The sequence below is a fragment of the Heptranchias perlo genome, chromosome 18, assembly GCF_035084215.1.
Source record: "Heptranchias perlo isolate sHepPer1 chromosome 18, sHepPer1.hap1, whole genome shotgun sequence".
Taxonomy (NCBI): domain Eukaryota; kingdom Metazoa; phylum Chordata; class Chondrichthyes; order Hexanchiformes; family Hexanchidae; genus Heptranchias; species Heptranchias perlo.
Window position 1 is genome coordinate 52,011,775 of NC_090342.1, and position 22,035 is coordinate 52,033,809.

The 22,035-nt window shown below is 44.2% G+C and overlaps 1 protein-coding gene across 2 annotated transcripts in view; it reads right to left on the reverse strand.

Annotated features, from left to right (window-relative positions):
- Positions 1–22,035, reverse strand: part of si:ch211-1e14.1 (UPF0606 protein KIAA1549) — a 292,617-nt gene that overhangs the window by 65,855 nt on the left and 204,727 nt on the right. For both annotated transcript variants that reach the window (XM_067999910.1, XM_067999909.1), the window contains exons 11-12: positions 6,133–6,329; positions 3,623–3,747 (exon numbers count right to left, since the gene is read on the reverse strand). In XM_067999910.1, coding sequence (XP_067856011.1) covers positions 3,623–3,747; positions 6,133–6,329 — 322 coding nt within the window. The remainder of the gene's footprint in view (positions 1–3,622; positions 3,748–6,132; positions 6,330–22,035) is intronic.

The following is a 22,035-nucleotide window of genomic DNA, read 5'->3' on the forward strand; positions in this document are numbered from 1 at the left end:
GCAACCCCTCAGATAATGGAGCAGTCCGAGCCCACATGCAGCAAGACCTGGACACAATCCAGGCTTAGGCTGATAAGTGGCAAGTAACATTCGCGCCAGACAAGTGCCAGGCACTGACCATCTCCAACAAGAGAGAGTTTAACCACCTCCCTTTGACATTCAACAGCATTACATCGCCGAATCTCCCACCATCAATATCCTGGGGGGTCACCATTGACCAGAAACTTAACTGGACCAGCCATATAAATACTGTGGCTACAAAAGGAGGTCAGAGGCTGGATATTCTGTGTTGAGTGACTCACCTCCTGACTCCCCAAAGCCTCTCCACCATCTACAAGGCACATGTCAGGAGTGTGATGGAATACTCTCCACTTGATTGGATGAGTGCAGCTCCAACAACACTCAAGAACCTGGACACCATCCAGAACAAAGCAGCCCACATGATTGGCACCCCATCCACCACCCTAAACATTCACTCCCTTCACCACCGGCGCATCGTGGCTGCAGTGTGTACCATCCACAGGATGCAATGCAGCAACTCGCCAAGGCTTCTTAGACAGCACCTCCCAAACCCGCGACCTCTACTACCTAGAAGGTCAAGGGCAGCAGGCACATGGGAACAACACCACCTGCACGTTCCCCTCCAAGTCACACACTACCCCAACTTGGAAATATATCGCCGTTCCTTCATCGTCGCTGGGTCAAAGTCCTGGAACTCCCTTCCTAACAGCACTGTGGGAAAACCTTCACCACACGGACTGCAGCGGTTCAAGAAGGCGGCTCACCACCACCTTCTCAAGGGCAATTAAGGATGGGCAATAAATGCTGGCCTTGCCAGCGTTGCCCACATCCCATAAACGAATAAAAAGAGGTGAAACTTAACACAAATAAGTGTGAAATGATTCATTTTGGTAGGAAGAATGAGGAGAGGCAATATAAACTAAATGGTACAGGAACAGAGTAGCCTGGGGGTGTAGTGACACAAGTCTTTGAAGGTGGCAGGACAAGTTGAGAAGGCTGTTAAAAAGGCATATGGGATCCTTGGCTTTAAAAATAGAGGCATAGAGTACAAAAGCCAGGAAGTTATGCTAAACGTTTATAAAACACTGGTTAGGCCTCAGCTGGAGTTCTGTGTTCAATTCTGGGCACCACACTTTAGGAAGGATGTCAAGGCTTTAGAGAGGGTGCAGAAGAGATTTATTAAAATGGTACCAGGGATGAAAGACTTCAGTTACGCGAAGAGACTAGAGAATTTGGGGTTGTTCTCCTTACAGCAGAAAAGGTTAAGGGGAGATTTGATAGAGGTGTTCAAAATCATGAAGGGTTTTGATAGAATAAATAAGGAGAAACTGTTTCCAGTGGCAGAAGGGTCAGTAACCTGAGGACTCAGATTTAAGGTAATTGGAATGCACTGCCAGAAAGGGTGTTGGAAGCAGATTCAATAACTTTCAAATTGGATAAATTTGCAGGGCTATGGGGAAATATTCTTATGTTCATACCTCTAGGGGAATCAAGGGATATGGGGATCAGGCGGGAAAGTGGAGTTGAGGTCAAAGATCAGCATTGAATGGCGGAGCAGGCTCGAGGGGCCGCATGGCTTACTCCTGCTCCTATTTTTCAAAGAGCCGGCACAGGCACGATGGGTCGAATGACCTACCTCTATGCTGTATCATTCTATGATTATGGCAGCTAGCTGAGGTCCACTGTATTATAGTCAGCATCTGAAATTTTACATGCTGAATGTGTAATCAAACTCCTTGTAAATAAAGTTGACTGTCAATTTAGGCCTGAAGACTGTTTAGTCAGACATCTTTCAGAGTGGACAGAATGCAATCGCTGGTTCAAAAACCAAGGTGAAGGATAATATTTGACTCATTGGCATCCTATTTCCATTCATGTCATGAATGAGAGGGGAAGGTTCAATTCATGGGAGACATGGGTCTGTTTATAGAAACTGCTTTTTTGCTGTAAACAGAATATTGGGAGAGTACCCAAATTGTAACTGTAAAAATAATGCCAACAGTCACTTAAACTTCATTCTTGATTCGCAAGGCTCCACGGTGCACATCCAAGTGGCCCATGAAGACAAACTGTTTAGCATTAAGATTTCTTTGCATGGTTATGCTTGGAATAACAAGCAATTGCTCTTGTTCAAACCTGCCAATTCCAATAACAACTTCAAACCAACAGAGGGTGCCAGCATGCTTTCTAAACATTTAGTACACTCAGAGAACAAGCAGCAGATTTTTCTTTGACACGCTTTTAACACCGGTCCTGGTGTCCATGGTAACCACCACCAAGCATTTGAACACGTACAGCTTCAAAGGTCTTGAAATTAACTTGATTACCCTTGACTTCCAAGGGAGATAGCTGTACTCCTGTTTCGTAAAGTAAGACTCCGAGTTACCAGTTTCACAGTGCTGCTTTTCAGATGCTACAGCTTCAGCTGTATTAGCACTTTGTAAGAATAGGCCAAACCTCAATCAAAGGCTGCCAAGGTACACTTATTATTCAGATAATATTTTGGGGTAGCCTTACTGTGTTTACATAATACTTTGGGGCACACTTACTGCTTATAAAACAATTTTGCTTGGGTACACATCCTTTAGATAAGAATAATATTGATGTGCGCTTATCGTTTCCATAATATCATTGTTGGGATAGACTTAGTGTTTTTATAATATCGCTGTGGTATACTTATTGTTTAGATAATATCACTAGACTACACTTATTTATATATCATCATTGGGGTAAATTTAACGTTAAGTATACCCTAACATTATGTTATCATTTCTATAATATCATTCGGGAACATTTATTGTTCCTATATCGTTGTGGTATGTTTATTGTTTAAATAATATTGCTGGTGTTCTCTTATGGTTTAAATAATAGTGTTAGGGTATACGTATTGTTTATATAATAACATTGTTGGCATATACTTATTGTCTAGATAATAATGTTAGGAGTGCATTTATTGTTTTTATAATATTGTTTGGGTATGTTTATCCTTTAAGTAAGAATGTTTGCTACACTTGTGTATATAATAATGTTGGGGTACACTTATTGTTTGGAATAATAACTTGATTCATGTGACAATAATGCTCAAACTAAGCAAAGTTCTAGCTATTGCTAGTCATGGAATTACAATGTACCTGGAATATGTAGGGCTGTCACATTTCTTCCAGTCCAAACCTAAAGAGGACAAGGCCCTTTCAAAGGATGTATATGCAAAGCAAACTCAATTGCACCTGGCAGTGTACCCACATGTTCAACTGGGAAACAGGTGTGCCCACGTGTTCAACTGGGAAACAGGTGTGATCACCCTTACATGGACAGAAAATAGGGCTACGTGTGCACAAGAAATGAGCCCTCTTGCACACTGGAACAGGAAAGGGGCTTGCTTGTACGTGGAATGTGAAACAGCTCCACTCGCAGGTGCACACAAAGCTTTTGCTGTTGAGAATGAGCGGCCACTGCTGAAATCAGTCAGTTTGAAACCAGACAAGCAGTCACTGTGCCAAAACAGACTGTCTCACCCCTTTATTTATAATTTTATTTGTGTTCCTAAATATATGATGTATAAGTTCACATTGCAGTGACTAGTAAGTGAGAGGATACGAACCGTTTCTGATCACCGTGTGTCTATTGCCACCACTGGGAATTACAGGGGGTCTCGGGATATCTTCAATGGACTCTCTTCCGCTGGACTGTTCACTGGCTGTGGATTCGGCTTCTGAAGGTGAAACTCTACACAAACAGACAGGCAGAGCACCAATTTTTGATTTGTATGTCCAGTGGAACCTCAATTATCCGCACTCAATTATCTACAAGGATTTTCGTGGCAGTCCAGACTAGTTTCACATAATCCCACTAAAATTCAATTGGATGTTTTGATTTAATTTTTCACAGACTCCAGGTTAGGCAGTCAGGTAATCTAAATAGACCAATCAGAAGTTACAACTTCACGTCAGATGAGGTATAGGCTGATTCTTGATTCTCTGCCAATTTTCCTTGACTATCAAGAGGGGTGCCTCCCTCCACTATGATGGATAATTAAGGTTCTGTTGTATGTTAAACAGCAACGGCTATAGTACAATGAATGTTACAAATGATCTGTGACTTCAGGACGAGGAAATGAAGAGCTCAATTTAAAGGAGGCTCTCACTTCCGGCCTCGAGAGGTTTGGAGATCAGCTTGAAAAGGCCTTGACAGAGGGCTTCATGGTGGCCATGGGAATATCCCTACACAAACACATGGTCATCACAATGAGCACCCAGTAGATGGGCTATGGCAGAAAGAGGCATTTACCTCTCAGGGTAACAGCCCACCTGCCCAAAGTCGTCAACCCCGTTCTTTGAAAAATGCTAGATATTGTCAGGGATGTAAGAATATGGGGGATGGGGAAGAGGCAGGGATCATACTAAGGGCAGTGGGGATAAGGCCCAGCAAGTTGCTTACGGGAATCGTGTCATAAGGAAAGGATGATAGGACTGTCAATTCAGGGCCACAAGTGGAGTTCAACAATGGACTCATCAGTCTTCCTGGCTGCTCACCTTCCTCCTCTGCCAAGGCTGCAGTTAACTTTCCTAGTCTTCTGGCTAAATGGGTTCCTCCCTCTGTAGCAAAATTATATTGCACACAGTGGACACAGATAATTTTGGACACATTCTCAGGTCTGGTGAGCAGAAGCCCACTGATCAATTCAGCCAACAGCATCTCTGTTTCAACACGCCAATTGTATGTTCCACCAGAATCCGGATGGATGCAACAGCCTCATTATACTTTCTGTGGGCCTGGGTTCAGGGTTTCCTGATTGGTGTTAAAAGCCACGGCTCCAGAAGGTAGCACTGATCCTCCAGCAGCTATTCTTAGTCTGCCTGCTCCTTCAAATAGTGCTGGCATCACGGACTGGTGCAAGACAATAGCACCATGATTGCTGCTGGGGTATTGTGCAGGCACCTGCATTATTCAGTGCTTGAGGTTCAACATCACCTGCATGTTGATGGAATGACAGCCTTACCAAATCCCAGGTGCCAAGGACTTGCCGGCTACATGGGTCTCATCAATGAGGTCCTGCACTTTAGGGAAAACTGCTACCAAGTAGAAATGCTGTATGCTCTTGTGCTGTTGCCTCCTTTCCACGGGGCAAGTAATAAACGTCTCCCCCACCGTCAAGGAAGGGTCAACACAAGCCTGAGGAACAACACCTTATCTTTGTAATTGGGATCCTGCAGGCAGCTGGGCTTAATATTAACTAACAACTTCAGACCTTAACTATAGCTCTAATTTTCTCTCTGGCAGGAGGTGCTGGCAACATCGGATGGGTGTGCCGGCTTTTCCAGAGACGATGGGGAAGGGAGCGGAAAGAAGTGGGTTGATGCTTGGAGTGCCAGCTCTTGGAATGGATATTCTTCAATCAATGGCATGTCTTAAATGGGCGAGAAGCACACACAGATGGGATCAGCGAGGAAACAAGGGAAAGTCGCCACGGGACCGATATTGGGGTTATAATGATGCCCGTGCACGTTTGCAGCAGAGCCTCAAATTAACTATCAGGTTCTTCTCCCACACACTCGGGAATTGGTTCCACCCATGCTCAGAAATACCTGGCTGGTTCCGCATTGCTTGCACTCATAGCGTGAGGGGCTGCACCCTGGGGTGTGGCGGGGGGGGGTGGGTGGAATTAGCCAAAGTGGCTTTTTCAAAAAAAAAATCATGCTTGTCAAACTCTTGCTTGCAGATGGAAATCCATCTCTAAAGCATTTACACATGTAAAAAGGAGCCAAAACTGAAGATTCTTAACACCCAAGTTGCACGTTCTTAATTTTCTCAGTTATGTCCTCTGAGCCTTCATTTGAGGCTGAATAGCCAATGTTTCTTCCATCTGTCCTCGTCACTCAGTTCTCTGATGCGAGGGATCACGCTTTGCATTAAGTCTGGCTAAGTGATACACCACTGAGCAAAGCCAACTGGTTTGAAACTCTTGGCCATTTTTCATTTCTATCTACGTAACATCATGAGAGGAATAAACTAAAAAAACTTCACATCAGTTACTTTAATTTTAATGTTAAAAAAAAAAGAAATCTTTCTGCTATCGAGTCTTCAATGATCTGAGTAATGACGTCCACTCACCTGCTTCTCTGCCGAAGCCCCTTGGAGAGTTTAGCTGCCTTCGGCTGAGGACTGGACACATCGCCATTCTCAGACGGTGTGCTGTCTTTTGCTGGGACAGGTGGATGCCCTTCGTGGATGACGAGTATGTCGTCTTTACCGTGTTGTCCAATATGCTGCTTGGCAAAGTCAAAGCCTTTAACACTTGGTACTTGCAGCTGAGGAGGCAAGTGATGATCTATTAGAACTGATGTTACAGATGTAATGGAAACATAGAAACATAGAAAATAGGAGCAAGAGTAGGCCATTCGGCCCTTCGGGCCTGCTCAGCCATTCAAAATGATCATGGCTGATCGTCTAACTCTGTATCCTGTTCCTGCTTTTTCCCCATATCCCTTGATCCCTTTCGCATTAAGAAATATATCTATCTCTTTCTTGAATACATCTAATGACTTGGCCTCCACTGCCTTCTGTGGTACAAAATTCCACAGGTTCATCACCCTCTGAGTGAAGAAATTTCTCATCTCGGTTCTAAATGGCATACCCCGTACCCTGAGACTGTGACCCCTGGATCTGGACTCCCCAGCCATTGGGAACATCCTCCCCTGCATCCAGTCTGTCTAGTCCTGTTAGAATTTTATATGTTTCGATGAGATCACCTCTCATTCTTCTAAACTCGAGTGAATATAATCTATGGTGTAATCACACCATTAAAAGAGGCCTCAGAAATTACCTGCATTAAATGCTCCTACATTGCCTGGGATAGTACCACAAAGTATTTTCAATATTCTGACTTTTTTTTAAAACTCTCTTTGCCCCATCCGCTCAGTCTTTCTTATTCTCATCACTACTCCCCGATTTATCTCATTTTCTCTCCTACTCTTTTAAGCCTTGGAGGGATCCTGCATCTAGGTTTCTCAGTTAAATAAAAAATGGCTTTCCAAATGTACATTAGTAAAGGCATTTTCATGTTCTTATGCTTCACAGCTGCTCACATCTTATGAAGTTCATAAATGTAGGCCTATGATCTCAGCTACGATGTTTCTTTTGCCTCTCCACATCACACATAGTTGCTTTAGCTGGAAAAGGCAATTTGTACCCTGGCCTGTTTGATTCTACAGCTGGGTGATGAAGGTAACCAAAGGTCCTCCTCCACTGGCCACACACTACAATATAAAGGACATGACCTAACAGGAACAAAAGGAATTGCAGACCCACAGAAACCTGGGCTTAAGAATCTGGCTTTGCGTAAGGGCCATCCGGTCCAGTAAACAAATAAAGCACCCAGTTCCCAGCATTTGCTCTCGATTAAAGCAATTCGATCTCCACATTATGCAGCAGTATTACAGAGACCAGTATTATAGAGACTAGCATCAAATGCCAAATGTTAAAAGGGAGAAAGCAAGACACTCCCCAGGGATAGATGCAATTTTTTTAGGCAAGTGTAAAAGTGCCTCTTGGGAAGCAATTTGCTGTTCATTATTGCTTTTCCAAGCCATTCTTCCCCAGGCTCCCGGGATGGAGGTGGCCATTTACCTTTTTCTACTGAGTCCTAAGATGGCCTTATAACTGCCGGCATCACATCCGATGCTTTGGTAGCTGCCTTGACCTACATGGATTAGCATGGGTCATTTCAGTGCATCAGCGGTATAGAACGGATATTGGGTGACCAAGAGACAGCTTCACTACCTGTACCTCTTCCTGCCATGGCGCTGCTGCTGGGCAGTATCACTGCATGTCCTCTGATTAGTATGGGAACAGACTGCAGGGCTACAATAAGATCATGGAAACAACTATGTTAGGGTACTGTCCAGTCGGTCCCCTGGTAGGGTGAATCCATACAGGATAGACTCTCAGACACTGGAGCCCAAGATAGCATTAGTTAAATAGTTCCCAGTGAACCCACAGCTGAGGTTAGGGCATCTGTCAAGACGGGCTGTGCTAAAGATGACCCTGATTTTGCAAGCCACTTCAGAGTGAATTGTAGTTCTGTGAAGTGATCAAACATCTCAGATATGGCTAGTGTACTCCTTCATAATAGCCATCACACCTTGTAGGGTGCTTCGCACACTTTCAAATGATTCCATGAACTGATGGCACTGTGTAATTCACCGGGCATTCCCTCCTTGCAGTCGAAATCTGAATTCCCTGGAGTAGATATCCATGTGCTGGTGCTTACAACGGGTGTAGTGAATGGTGCTGTATACTGTGAGATGGTAGGATTAGCATTCTCTGGGCATACAGCTGGGTGATGCCCATGGAAGCACAAGTCAAACAAACATCAAAAAGTATGGGAGAAACACTCCTTGTAACAATAGTGAGTGGCCAATACATACCATGCTACGTGGTGTGAAGCAAGCTAAATTTGGGGTTGACAAAGTGCCTGAGGGGGAGGAAGAAAAAGCAGCATTGAAGCGTTTCTGCCTGTGAAAGTGAGACACCCTGCTGCATGACCCTTTCCAACTACCCCCAGCAAATGACTATTTGCAGGATTATTCCCTCAAGGTGGTTTGGGGGTTCATACTAGTGGGACCATCACCAGTTGCTAGGCTATTAAGGGCTTCTCTAGCATAAACAGATTGAAATGTTGCAAGTAGGAAGAGCCCTGACATTGTTAAGCACATGGCCAGCTGCCTCACAACACATGAATCAAATGAGCACGCAACGTACAAGGGTCTATTGGTGGAAGCATTATTTGGTCTATGTCTTCTGATCTAAACCACATCTTTGAATTTCTTTGCAAGCTGGAAGGTGTGCTGTGCATCAATTTGGGCTGTCTTATGATTCTGTGAGATTGTTAAGAATCCAAGTCACGAAGCAACTGCATTCAGGGTACACTTCACCTGTCAAATTTCCTTAACATGTCCTATCTTTTTTTCTGGGCCGATGATCTCCTCACATGTGAAACAGCGTTCACCTGCTCTGTCCCCTCTTTCCAGGCAGCAAACTTCTGATGATGGCAGCCCTCCTTTGCTGCAGCTCCCTCAGGATCTCTGTCAAGGGCCCAGTCCTCCCTCCTTCCTGGGCCCTTGCACTACCCTCAGCCATCTGCTCTAACATGCTTCCAGTGCTCAAATCGTGTCTGCCCCTTTAAGGTGCAGCAGCAGCTCTTTAAATATGCTGTTGCACTAGATATCCCACCCCCACAGCCTGAACATTACCAGTTCATGGCCCAATCAGTGCCCAGACTGCTTTATAATTAATTTGAGTTGTCCTCACAAATTCACAAGGGGTCTATGTTTTGGGAGATACTTTTCGAGCCTAGGGGCATGTTAGCTGAAGGTTCTGCCACTAATGAAGCAGAGGAAGGGGGATGCACAGTAGAGCAGAGTTAGAGGTAGGGCTGAAGGGAGTACAGAGATCCTGAAACTAACAAATATGGTGAAGGTCTCCACCCAAAAACATTAACATAACTTTGCTTTTTTGGATGCTGAGGGACCTTCTGTGTATTTGAAACATTTTCTGTTTCAGCTTCAGAATTTCAGCATACTTTTTTTTGATCCCAAATTGGTTTATTTTCCTATTCTGAAACATTGTACATCTTTCAGACTGCTTGTGCAGTCTCTCCTGCAGATGATGCCACCTTATGTTCTAGTCCAGTGCACAAGGATAACATGCATTCAGAGCACATCCTGCATGTCACAGTCCCATCAGCTAAAGTTATTAAAGACACAATAGGGATCTGAACTCAGACAAAACCCAGATTATATCGAACTGCTGAGGCAGTCTCGAGCAAAACTCTTTTTCACACTGACCCATTTCAATTATGTGCAAGCAACTCTTTCACATTTTAAATCCTGCATTAATGATCTACCTCCAGGTTACATTGTCAGCTACTGTTAAAATAAGGTAGCCCAGTTCTTGATTGTGGTCCACTTTTCAAATGAATGTTTGTGTGGCATGCATACTGAGTGAGCTGAATAAAAAAGCAAGACTTTATACCAAGACTGGGTAATTTGGGTCACTGGGTTTCACATGATTACAAAGCATTTGTTTCCCCTTCAAAATGTTCCCTTTCTCGCTTGAAGCCATCCACTCCTTGCTGGGACATAGTTCCACAAGCCATTCAGTACCACGCCCAAATAGTTGTTCTTGTAGCATAAGCCGAGACAGTGGGTTTCACCTGACTACTCAACTGTGGAAGACACTGAGGCCAAATGTAGCATCTCAGTCATTGCCTCAGTCGGGAATCAGGTAACTTAGCACAGGTCAGGGATCAAACCTGGGGCATTCCGTTCTTTTGAGCTCAGTGCAGCACCAGTGGGGCCTTTTCCCAGTGGGCTTACTGGAGAGCTACATCGCCTTTCAAAATGCTAACGGAGCTTTGTACACCAACAGCAATATTAACTTTAAAATAGTCTGAAGTATTTTAAGCACAAACTTTTGAATTTAAATATTTAAAAAATCTTCTACCAATCAACAAGCATCTATTTTACAAACTGTTATGAACAACCACCTTCTTTCTGAAACTGGGCTGAATAATATGTGGGGGAGTGCAGGGGTACTCACTTAATTTTAAGTGCTTCAATGCGCATACAAAGAGTTTGGTGTGTCCCAGTGAAGAGGCATCTGTTGTGTAAACAGATGTTCCATATAAACGAGGCAGTACTTAATATCTATATCCATATTGAAAGAAAACAGATTGTTGCCACGATTCTTCCCCTCCCTCTCCTGCACATCTCATGCTTCAGACATTGATGTAAGCCACTGATTTCTTATAAGGGGAAGAACCCCATCTTAACTGTATCAGTTCAATTATTTGCGCGTCATTTATCATTTCATAGAATGGTTACGGCACAGAAGGAGGCCATTCGGCCCATCGAGCCTGCGCCGGGGTTTGTTTCAATTTTTTTTAAATGAGGAAACCTACTGTTCACTGAAGCAATGTGTAGTCCAGTAGATAAAGTCAGCACTGTTGTGTCTTTGACAGTCATGGTTGTGACCAGCAATTTTCTTTCCACTATATCCTATAACTGTCAAGGTCACTGCTCGGAATGTTTTCGTGTCTGTCGGATTCAGATAATCAGTTAAATTTGCCAGTGAGTATAACAAACGTTACTTCACCATAAGGTTCTTAGTCCTTTTAGTCATAGAAATTATTAATTTTACTTTTAATTGCATTCCTGGATCTCAAGTTTAGTCTTATAGTCTAAAACTGAGGCCCCATCTCTCCTCCCAAGTGGATGTAAAAGATCCCATGGCACTACTCGAAGAGGAGCAGGGGAGTTCTCCCCGATGCCCTGGCCAATATTTATCCCACAACCAACATCACTAAAACTGCTCGAGGTGCAGCCCTGCAGTTATCGACACGCTCGAGGTGCAGCCCTGCAGTTATCGACACGCTCGAGGTGCAGCCCTGCAGTTATCGACACGCTCGAGGTGCAGCCCTGCAGTTATCGACACGCTCGAGGTGCAGCCCTGCAATTATCGACACGCTCGAGGTGCAGCCCTGCAGTTATCGACACGCTCGAGGTGCAGCCCTGCAGTTATCGACACGCTCGAGGTGCAGCCCTGCAATTATCGACACGCTCGAGGTGCAGCCCTGCAGTTATCGACACGCTCGAGGTGCAGCCCTGCAGTTATCGACACGCTCGAGGTGCAGCCCTGCAGTTATCGACACGCTCGAGGTGCAGCCCTGCAGTTATCGACACGCTCGAGGTGCAGCCCTGCAATTATCGACACGCTCGAGGTGCAGCCCTGCAATTATCGACACGCTCGAGGTGCAGCCCTGCAATTATCGACACGCTCGAGGTGCAGCCCTGCAGTTATCGACACGCTCGAGGTGCAGCCCTGCAGTTATCGACACGCTCGAGGTGCAGCCCTGCAGTTATCGACACGCTCGAGGTGCAGCCCTGCAGTTATCGACACGCTCGAGGTGCAGCCCTGCAGTTATCGACACGCTCGAGGTGCAGCCCTGCAGTTATCGACACGCTCGAGGTGCAGCCCTGCAGTTATCGACACGCTCGAGGTGCAGCCCTGCAGTTATCGACACGCTCGAGGTGCAGCCCTGCAATTATCGACACGCTCGAGGTGCAGCCCTGCAATTATCGACACGCTCGAGGTGCAGCCCTGCAGTTATCGACACGCTCGAGGTGCAGCCCTGCAGTTATCGACACGCTCGAGGTGCAGCCCTGCAGTTATCGACACGCTCGAGGTGCAGCCCTGCAGTTATCGACACGCTCGAGGTGCAGCCCTGCAGTTATCGACACGCTCGAGGTGCAGCCCTGCAGTTATCGACACGCTCGAGGTGCAGCCCTGCAGTTATCGACACGCTCGAGGTGCAGCCCTGCAGTTATCGACACGCTCGAGGTGCAGCCCTGCAGTTATCGACACGCTCGAGGTGCAGCCCTGCAGTTATCGACACGCTTGAGGTGCAGCCCTGCAGTTATCGACACGCTCGAGGTGCAGCCCTGCAATTATCGACACGCTCCTGAGGACTCCTGCAATTATTGACACGCTCCTGAGGACTCCTGCAATTATTGACACGCTCCTGAGGACTCCTGCAATTATTGACACGCTCCTGAGGACTCCTGCAATTATTGACACGCTCCTGAGGACTCCTGCAATTATTGACACGCTCCTGAGGACTCCTGCAATTATTGACACGCTCCTGTGCCAGCGCTAGCTACCCAAAAGAAAACGGTGCTATTACTGCAGGAAATGTCTATTAGTACAGTTAACAGAAATAACATGCTAGTAAGCCAACAAATACAGAAACCCGATGACAGATGGACAGAATTTTTATGACCTTGTGGACATCCGTTTGAAAACTTTTGCACTGAAGCAGTGCACTTTGCGGTGGAACCAAATGTAGAAGTAAAAGGTCCACATTTAAGTACCGGTGTCAAGGCCTTGAAGAGCGTGCAGAAGAGATTTACTAGAATCACAGAATCATAGAATGGTTACAGCACAAAAGGAGACCATTTGGCCCATTGAGCCCGTGCTGGCTTTTTGTAAGAGCAATCCAGTTAATCCCATTCCCCCACTCTTTCCCTGTAGCCCTGAAAATTTTTTCCCTTCAAGTATTTAAACAATTCCCTTTTGAAAGCCATGATTGAATCTGCTTCCAACACTCTTTCAGGCAGCGCATTCCAGATTATAACTACGCACTGCGTAAAAAAGTTTTTCCTCATGTCGCTTTTGGTTCTTTTGCCAATCACCTTAAATCTGTGTTCTCTGTTCTCAACCCTTCTGCCAATGGGAACAGTTTCTCTTTATTTACTTTATATAAACCCTTTATGATTTTGAACACTTCTATCAAATCTCCTCGTAATCTTCTCTGCTCTAAGGAGAACTGCCCCAGCATCTCCAGTCTATCCACGTAACTGAAGTCCCTCATCCCTGGAACCATTCTAATAAATCTTTTCTGCACCCTCTCTAAGGCCTTCACATCCTTCCTAAAGTGTGGTGCCCAGAATTGGACACAATACTCCAGCTGTGGCCGAACCAGTGTTTTCAAAGGTTCATCGTAACTTCCTTGTTTTTGTACTCTATGCCTGTTTATAAAGCCCAGGAACCCATATGCTTTTTTTTAAACCGCTTTCTCAACCTGTTCTGCCACCTTCAAAGATTTGTGCACATATACCCCCCGCCCTGGATCTCTCAGTTCCTGCACCCCCCTTAGAATTGTACCATTTAGTTTATATTGCCTCTCCTCATTCTTCCTGCCAAAATGTATCACTTCACACTTCTCTGCATTAAATTTCATCTGCCATGTGTCTGCCCATTCCACCAGCCTGTCTATGTCCTCTTGAAGTCTATTACTAGCCTCCTCACTGTTTACTACACTTCCAAGTTTTGTGTCAGCTGCAAATTTTGAAATTGTGCCCTGTACACCCATATCCAAGTCATTAATATATATCAAAAAAAGCAATGGTCCTAGTACCGACCCCTGGAGAACACCACTGTACACCTTCCTCCAATCCAAAAAACAACTGTTCACCACTAATCTCTGTTTCCTGTCACTCGGCCAATTTCGTATTCATGCTGCCACTGCCCCTCTTATTCCAGGGGCTTCAATTTTCCTGCCAAGTCTATTATGTGGTACTTTATCAAACACTTTTTGAAAGTCCATATACACATTAACCGCATTGCCCTCATCAACCCTCTCTGTTAACCTCATCAAAAAATTCAATCAAGTTAGTTAAACACAATTTGCCTTCAACAAATCCGTGCTAGCTTTCCTTTATTAATCCACACTTGTGCAAGTGATTATTAATATTGTCCCGGATGGTACCAGGGATGAGGGACTTCAGTTATGTGGAGAGACTGGAGAAGCTGTGATTGTTCTCATTCGAGCAGAGAAGGTTAAAGGGAGATTTAATAGAGTTGTTCAAAATTAAGACAGGTTTTAATAGAGTAAATAAGGAGAAACCATTTCTACTGACAGAAGGGTCGGTAACCAGGGGACACAGATTCAAGAAAATTGGCAAAAGAACCAGAGAGGAGATGATGTGAGATATAGCCCAGAACACCTATATTTCCTTATTTAAATATTTTACATATTGAAGGCTAAGTATCCCAATATGCTTTTCCAACAGACCTAGAAGTCCTTAATTAGTTCTAGCAAGCTATCAATCTCCCACAATAGCCAGAAAAACGGGCTGCGAATAACAAAACAGGGGGGGGGGGGGGGGGGAAGTCCTTGGTTAGATCTAGCAATCTAGCAAGCTATCAATCTCCCACAATAGCCAAATTAACGGGCTGCGAATAACAAGACGAGGGGCAAAATACTTGATTAGATCTGGCAGTTATAGAGGCCATGATTAGATGTAGCAGCTATCAATCTCCCACAATAGCCAGAGTGATAGACTGCAAATAACAAGACAAGGGCAGGAGGGGGGGGCAGGGGGGAAGTCCTTGATGAGATCTGGCAGTTATTGGAGCCCTTGATTAGATCTAGCGGCTATCAATCTCCCACAACAGCTAGACTGAAAAGAATACAAACAACAAGATAAGGCAAAGTATAAAACAGTACAAGAAGTTCCAAATGTTGAGGCAGAGAAGGGAGAGTCCTGACATCAACGCTCCTCCCTGCAGAACTGGGTAACATCATCTCTGTTGTATTAATCGCTTAAATTTGTTGAAATTACTGGGCAGTTCTTGAACGTAAGAAACGTGCAGTGCTAGTGAGTCAGCTTGTTAACCTTAACTGCTATGTGTTCTTTTAAATCTGCTATTAATAAAATATACTCGCTACACACCATATTGATTTGGTTTCCTTCTGAATCTCTTACAATGAGGAGAATTTTTTTTTAAAACAGTGGTGGAAGCAGATTCAATAGTAACTTGCAAAAGGGAATTGGATAAATACTTGAAAAGGAAAGGAAAGGAAACATTTGCGGGGCTATGGGGAAACAGCGGGGGAGTGGGACTAATTGGATAGCTCTTTCAAAGAGCTGGCACAAGTACAATAGGCCGAAAGGCCTCTTTCTGTGCTGTAAGATTCTATGGGGGAAAAATTGGATTGGGGCCGTTTTTGGGCGCAGGTAGCGTGATGTGCTATTACCCCGCACCCAATGGCCCTTGCGCAGGCAGGACGCAAGTTTCAGCCCACCCGAGAACATACCTGCAATCAGCGATCCATTCCAGGCCTTGCATGTGGAATCAATGCAATTCGCACTTGCCACCACCAAAGGGAGTTCAAACACTTTAAGAGATTTCTAAGAAACATCCTCCCTTTAAGGTAGCTGGTACCTGTTATTTGCTGAAAATAACAGTCTACTGTCTGCACGGAGTCTGAACAGAGATCAGACATCACACACGTAAAACACAGATGCAGGTCCCATCCCTATGTTTACACATTGATGAGTTATGTTAAAACATTGAATAAAGGTTACGCACTAGTAAATCCCACATCCTCCAATCTGCATACCAGGCCTCACCAATCTGCTGATCTGAGTTGGTACCAGGTCTGTGAGAGTGCATGCACCAAGGGTCTCTGCTGATGCACTGGAGACCTTGGTGCAAGAGGTGGACAGAAGGAGGGTCATCCTATGTCTGCGGGGGGAGGGGGGGTGGGGGGGGGGGGGGGGGGGAGGGCCCAAGGCCCTTCAGATATAGATCCAAAAGGCAGTGGGAGGCAGCGGGGGACAAAGTCAATACCAGGCGCACAGCATCATAAACATGGATGCAGTGCAGGAAGAAGTTCAATGCTTTGACATGAGTGCTCAAGGTGAGCGAGGTCAACTGTCAAGTGGCGTCTCCTACCAACTGCACCACGCACTACACCCCATCCCCCACCTACCAACAAACTCTTTCCATCAGTACTCAACTCTTCCAACCAGACGCTTCCTCTCACCCTTACACATTACCAGAGTTTCCAGCCGCCCACCCGCAACTCAGGCCAAACACACAGGCAGCTATTCAACCATGAAAGGCACACGTCCCGCTTTCTTGCAGGAGAAGGTGGCGCATATCAAGAGGCAACAAGTGGCTGTGGCATTTAGCCCGTCGAGCCTGTTCCTTCATTCGATGAGATCAAGGTGGACCTGTGACCTAACTCCATATATCTGCCTTAGCCCCATATCCCTTAATACCCTTGGTTCACAGAAAACTATCAATCTCAGATTTAACTTTCACAAGTGAGCCAGCATCAACTGTTGTCTGCAGAAAAGCGTTCCAAACATCTTCCACCCTTTGCGCGTAGAAGCATTTCCTAACTTCACTCCTGCACGTCCTGGCTCTAAATGTTAGGCTATGTCCCCGCAGCCTAGTATTCAATTGTAGGAGACCTCCAAAACAGTTACAAATGTCTCTGGAGCTAGAAGCAATAATCCAGCCACTATCCTATAAATCCTGCATGGTCCCTTTAAATAGCGCCGGGGTCGGGGGGTCCTCCAGGCACGTCAGATGGTCGGGGTTAAGACTGTGCGTTGAGTTGAGCGTTAGACACCATTTTGGGACTTATCACTTCAAATCAGCGTTGCACACTGATTGATGCCATTTTCTCCCTCCTTTACATGATTCCAGCATTCGTTATCTGCACCTGTGCTAACTCCTATACCAAGATGGTGTCTGGCGCATGTCACGCTGGAAATGTGTGCGCGCATCCAAGACGCCATCCTGGATGTCAGAGAGGCCGTGTAGCGCCGAAACAACAGGTACTACACGACCCAATTTAGCGCCTAAACATTCTATAAGATGGCCAATCTACAGAGGTGCTTTTATCAAGCATGCACAAGTCTTGATAGGCATTCTCCAAGCTGATACGCTGCCATACTGGGACCCTAGAGAATAATAAACTGCATTGCACAATGAAATAACTATGGAAAACACTGAGCAGCAACTGTTGACACTGAATCAAAAGAGATTACATTACCATGTTCAATCATAGTAGTATCATAGTATGGTACAGCACAGAAGGAGGCCATTCAGCTCATCGTGCAGCTGATTGCTCTTTGAAAGAGCTATCCAATTAGTCCTCCTCCCCTGCTCTTTCCCCATAGCCCTGTAAATTTTTTCCCTTCAAGTATTTATCCAATTCCCTTTTGAAATTTACTATTGAACCTGTTTCCACCACCCTTTCAGGCAGTGCATTCCAGATCATAACAACTCGCTGCGTCAAAAAATGTTTCCTCATGTCGCCTTTGGTTCTTTTGCCATCACCTTAAATCTTTGTTCTCTGTTACCGACTTGTCTGCCACTGGAAACAGTTTTTCCTTATTCGCTCTATCAAAACTATTCATGATTTTGAACACCTCCATCAAATCTCTTCTTAACCTTCTCTGCTCTATGGTAGTCATGATGTGGAGATGCCGGTGATGGACTGAAATTTCACATCGTTCACCTGACGAAGGGGGAAGCCTCCGAAAGCTTGTGAATTTAAAATAAAATTGCTGGACTATAACTTGGTGTTGTAAAATTGTTTACAATTCTCTGCTCTAGGAAGAATAACCCCAGATTCTCCAGACTCTCAACATAACTGAAGTCCCTCATCCTTGGTACCATTCTAGTAAATTTCTTCTGCACCCTCTCGAAAGTCTTGACATCCTTCATAAAGTGTGATGACCAGAATTGAACACAATACTCCAGATGAGGCCTAACTAGTGTTTTATAAAGGTTTGGCATAACTTCCTTGCTTTTGTACTCTATGCCTCTATTAATAAAGCCAAGAATCCCATATACTTTTTTAACAGCCTTCTCAACTTGTCCTGCCACCTTCAAAGAATTATGTACATACACCCCCAGGTCTCTCTGTTCCTGTACCCCTGTTAAAATTGTATCATTTAGTTTATATTTCCTCTCCTCATTCTTCCTACCAAAATGTATCACTTCACACTTCTCTGTGCTAAATTTCATCTGCCATGTGTCTGCCCATTTCACCAGTCTATGTCCTCCTTAAGTCTGTTACCATCCGCCACATTATTTACTACATTTCCGAGTTTGCAAATTTTGAAATTATACCTTGTATAACCAAGTCCAGGTCATTAATATATATCAAAAAGATACCGAAGCCTGGAGAACACAACTGCATACTACCCTCCAGTCTGAAAAACAACCCTTCACCACTACACTCTGCTTTCTATCCCTTAGCCAATTTCACATCCACAAGGCCACTATCCCTTTAATCCCATGGGCTTCAATTTGGCTAGCAGGTCTATCACGTGGTAGTTTATCAAATGCTTTTTGAAAGACCATATACACATCAACTGCACTATGCTCATCAACCCTCTTGCTACTTCACCAAAGAACTCAATCAAGTCAGAAGGGAAAGTCATGCTTGACTCACCTTATTGAATTATTTGAAGTAGTAACAGAAAGGGTAGACAAGGGTAATGCAGTAGATGCAATATATTTGTATTTTCAAAAGGCTTGTCGACTCATGGCTAAGGTCAGAGCATGTGGAGTCAGGCGACAGGTAGCAGAATGGATAGCAAGCTGGCTACAAAACAGAAAACAGAGAATAGGGGTTAAGGGTAGCTAGTCAGATTGGCAAAAGATGGGAAGTGGTGTTCCACTGGGATCGCTGCTGTTCACAATTTACATTAACGATTTGGATTCCGGAATCGGAAGTGCAATTTCAAAATTTGCGGATGATACCAAATCGGGGGTTGGAGTTAATACAAAGGAAGAATGCGTCAAAATGCAAGAGGACTTTAACAAACTTGCGGAATGGGCGTGTAATTGGCAAATGAATTTCAATATAGATAAGTGTGAGCTGGTGCATTTTGGTAGGAAGAATAAGGAGGCCATGTACTGCTTGGATAATAAGAGTCTAAACGGAATAGAGAAAAGCAAAGGGATCTCACGGTGCAGATACACAAATCACTAGAAGTAATGACGCAGATTAACAAGGCCATAAAAAAGGCAAATCAAGCACTAGGGTTCATTTCTAGAGGGATAGAATTGAAAAGCACATAAGTTATATTAAACTTGTATAGAACCTAGATTAGATCACACGGAGTATTGTGCACAGTTCTGGTCTCCATATTATAAAAATATTGAGGTATTGGAGAGGGTGCAAAAAAGATTCACAAGGATGATACCAGAACTGAGAGGATGTCCTTATCAGGAAAGGTTGAACAGGCTGGGACTCTTTTCTCTAGGAAAGAAAAAGCTGAGGGGTGACCTGATAGAGGTCTTTAAGATAATGGTAGGGTTTGATAGGGTAGACGTAGAGAAAATATTTCCAATTGTGAGGGAGTCCAAAACTAGTGGTCATGAATATATAATAGTCGCTAATAAATTTAATAGGGAATTCAGGAGAAACTTCATTACCCAAAAAGTGGTAAGAATGTTGGACACGCTATCACAAGGAGTAGTTGAGGCAAATAGCATAGATGCATTTAGGAGGAAGCTAGATAAGCACATGAGGGAGAAGGGATAGAAGGGTATCCAGATAGGGTTAGATGAAGTAGGGAGTCAAACATAAACGCCAGCATGGACCACTTTGGCCAAATGGCCTGTTTCTGTGCTGTAGTTTCGATGTAATTCGATGTAACACAATTTTCTTTTAACAAATCCATGCTGACTTTCATTTATTAGCCCATACTTTTCCAAGCGCCAATTAATTTTGTCCCGGATTATTGTCCCTAAAAGTTTCCCCACCACCTTTGTTAGTCTGACTGGCCTGTAAATGCCAGGTTTATCCCTCTCCCCTTTTTTGAATAGGGGTGTAACATTTGCAATCCTCAGTCTTCTGGCACCACTCCCTTATCTAAGGAAGATTGGAAGATTGTGGGCATAGTCTCTGCAATTTGCACCCTTACTTCCCTCAGTAACCTAGGATGGATTTCTACTTTGAGTATTGTCAACCTTTTAAGTACCTCCTCTTTATCTATTTGTATCCTCTCCAATATCGTACAACCTCCTCCTTTACTACTACATTGGCAGCATCGTCTTCTCTCGTGAAGACCGATGCAAAGGATTTATGACTTCAGCCATACCCTCTGCTGCCACAAGAAGATTTCCTTTTTTGTCCCTAAGTAACCCCACCCTTCCCTTGACTACCTTTTTACTATTTTAATGTTTAAAGATGACTTTTGGGTTCCTTTTTCTCATACTCTCTCTTTGCCCCTCTTCTTTCCTTTTTTAGGCATCCTCTGTACTTCCTGTATTCAGCTGGACAATGGGCTTCTTATCCTGGTGGTTGTAAATTTGAGCTTCACTTCCTGTTGAAAATTCAATCCTCCATATTAACAGAAAATTTTGCTACAGATCTTTTAACAGGCACCAGCATTATGCAACGTTAAAGACAAGTATAGATATGAACCAAATGGTTAAATGCTTTAAAGATTCTGTTGTAATTCTGGAGAAAATCCTATCAGGATTACACAAATGTGATCTCCAATCATTGGTTCATTACTGACAGTGTGCTTACACTGGCATTGGGAAGGTGAATGGGTTTGAGACACTGCACCATTTAAGCAATATTCATGATTAAGAGACCAAAATATTATCAGAATGGACAGCAGGATGTCATTAACCCTGTGTTTGCACAACTACAGTGGATTGGAAGAGGAGTCATGAAATGAGACAGCATGGATCTCGACTTCCTGGTATTGTGTACGGTTGTCAGCACTGTAACATGGTGGGTTGTTGGGGTGGGGGTTAAGTCCTGTGACTACAAAGAAGTACAACTAAGTTGTTAAATGGGATTGAACATCTGGACTAAGAAGAAAAATTAAGGACACTAAGGATGCTTACATTATTACATTATTGGAAAAAGTCAACTTAAAAGGTGACAGAGAGTCACACTTCGGCAAGAATGGATGAATGCAAATTTAAGATACAAGATCTTCATGAAGAGCATGGTAAACATGTGGAATAACTGATCTAGGGAGGAAGTTTTGTCAGACATTAATATTAATGGGTATCAGAGGTACAGTTGGGTAAGAAGTATGTAACCTTTGGGCCAAAGGTTTTGCCTAATGGAGATGGCCCTTTATAGTCTTCAGTCCTTAAAGAAATTGGAATAAATGAAAGGGGCATGTGAGCTTATCATGGAATGGTTACAGCGCAGAAGGAGACCATTCGGCCCATTGAGCCCATGCCGGTTCTTTGTAAGAGCAGTCCAGTTAGTCCCACTCCCCCACTCTTTCCCAGTAGCCCTGTAAATTTTTTCCCTTCAAGTATTTATCCAATTCCTTTTTGAAAGCCATGATTGAATCTGCCTCCACCACCCCCAATGTATTCCAGATCATAACCACTCGCTGTGTAAAAAAGTTTTTCCTCATGTCGCCGTGGGTTCTTTTGCCAATCATCTTAAATCTATATAGGAAATAGGAACAGTTTCTCTCTATCTAGACCCGTCATGATTTTGAATACCTCTATCAAATCTCCTCTCAACCTTTTCTGCTTTAAGGAGAACTACTCCAGCTTCTCCAGTCTATCCACGTAACTGAAGTCCCTCATCCCTGGAACCATTCTAGTAAATCTTTTCTGCACCCTCTCTAAGGTCTTCATATCCTTCCGAAAGTGCGG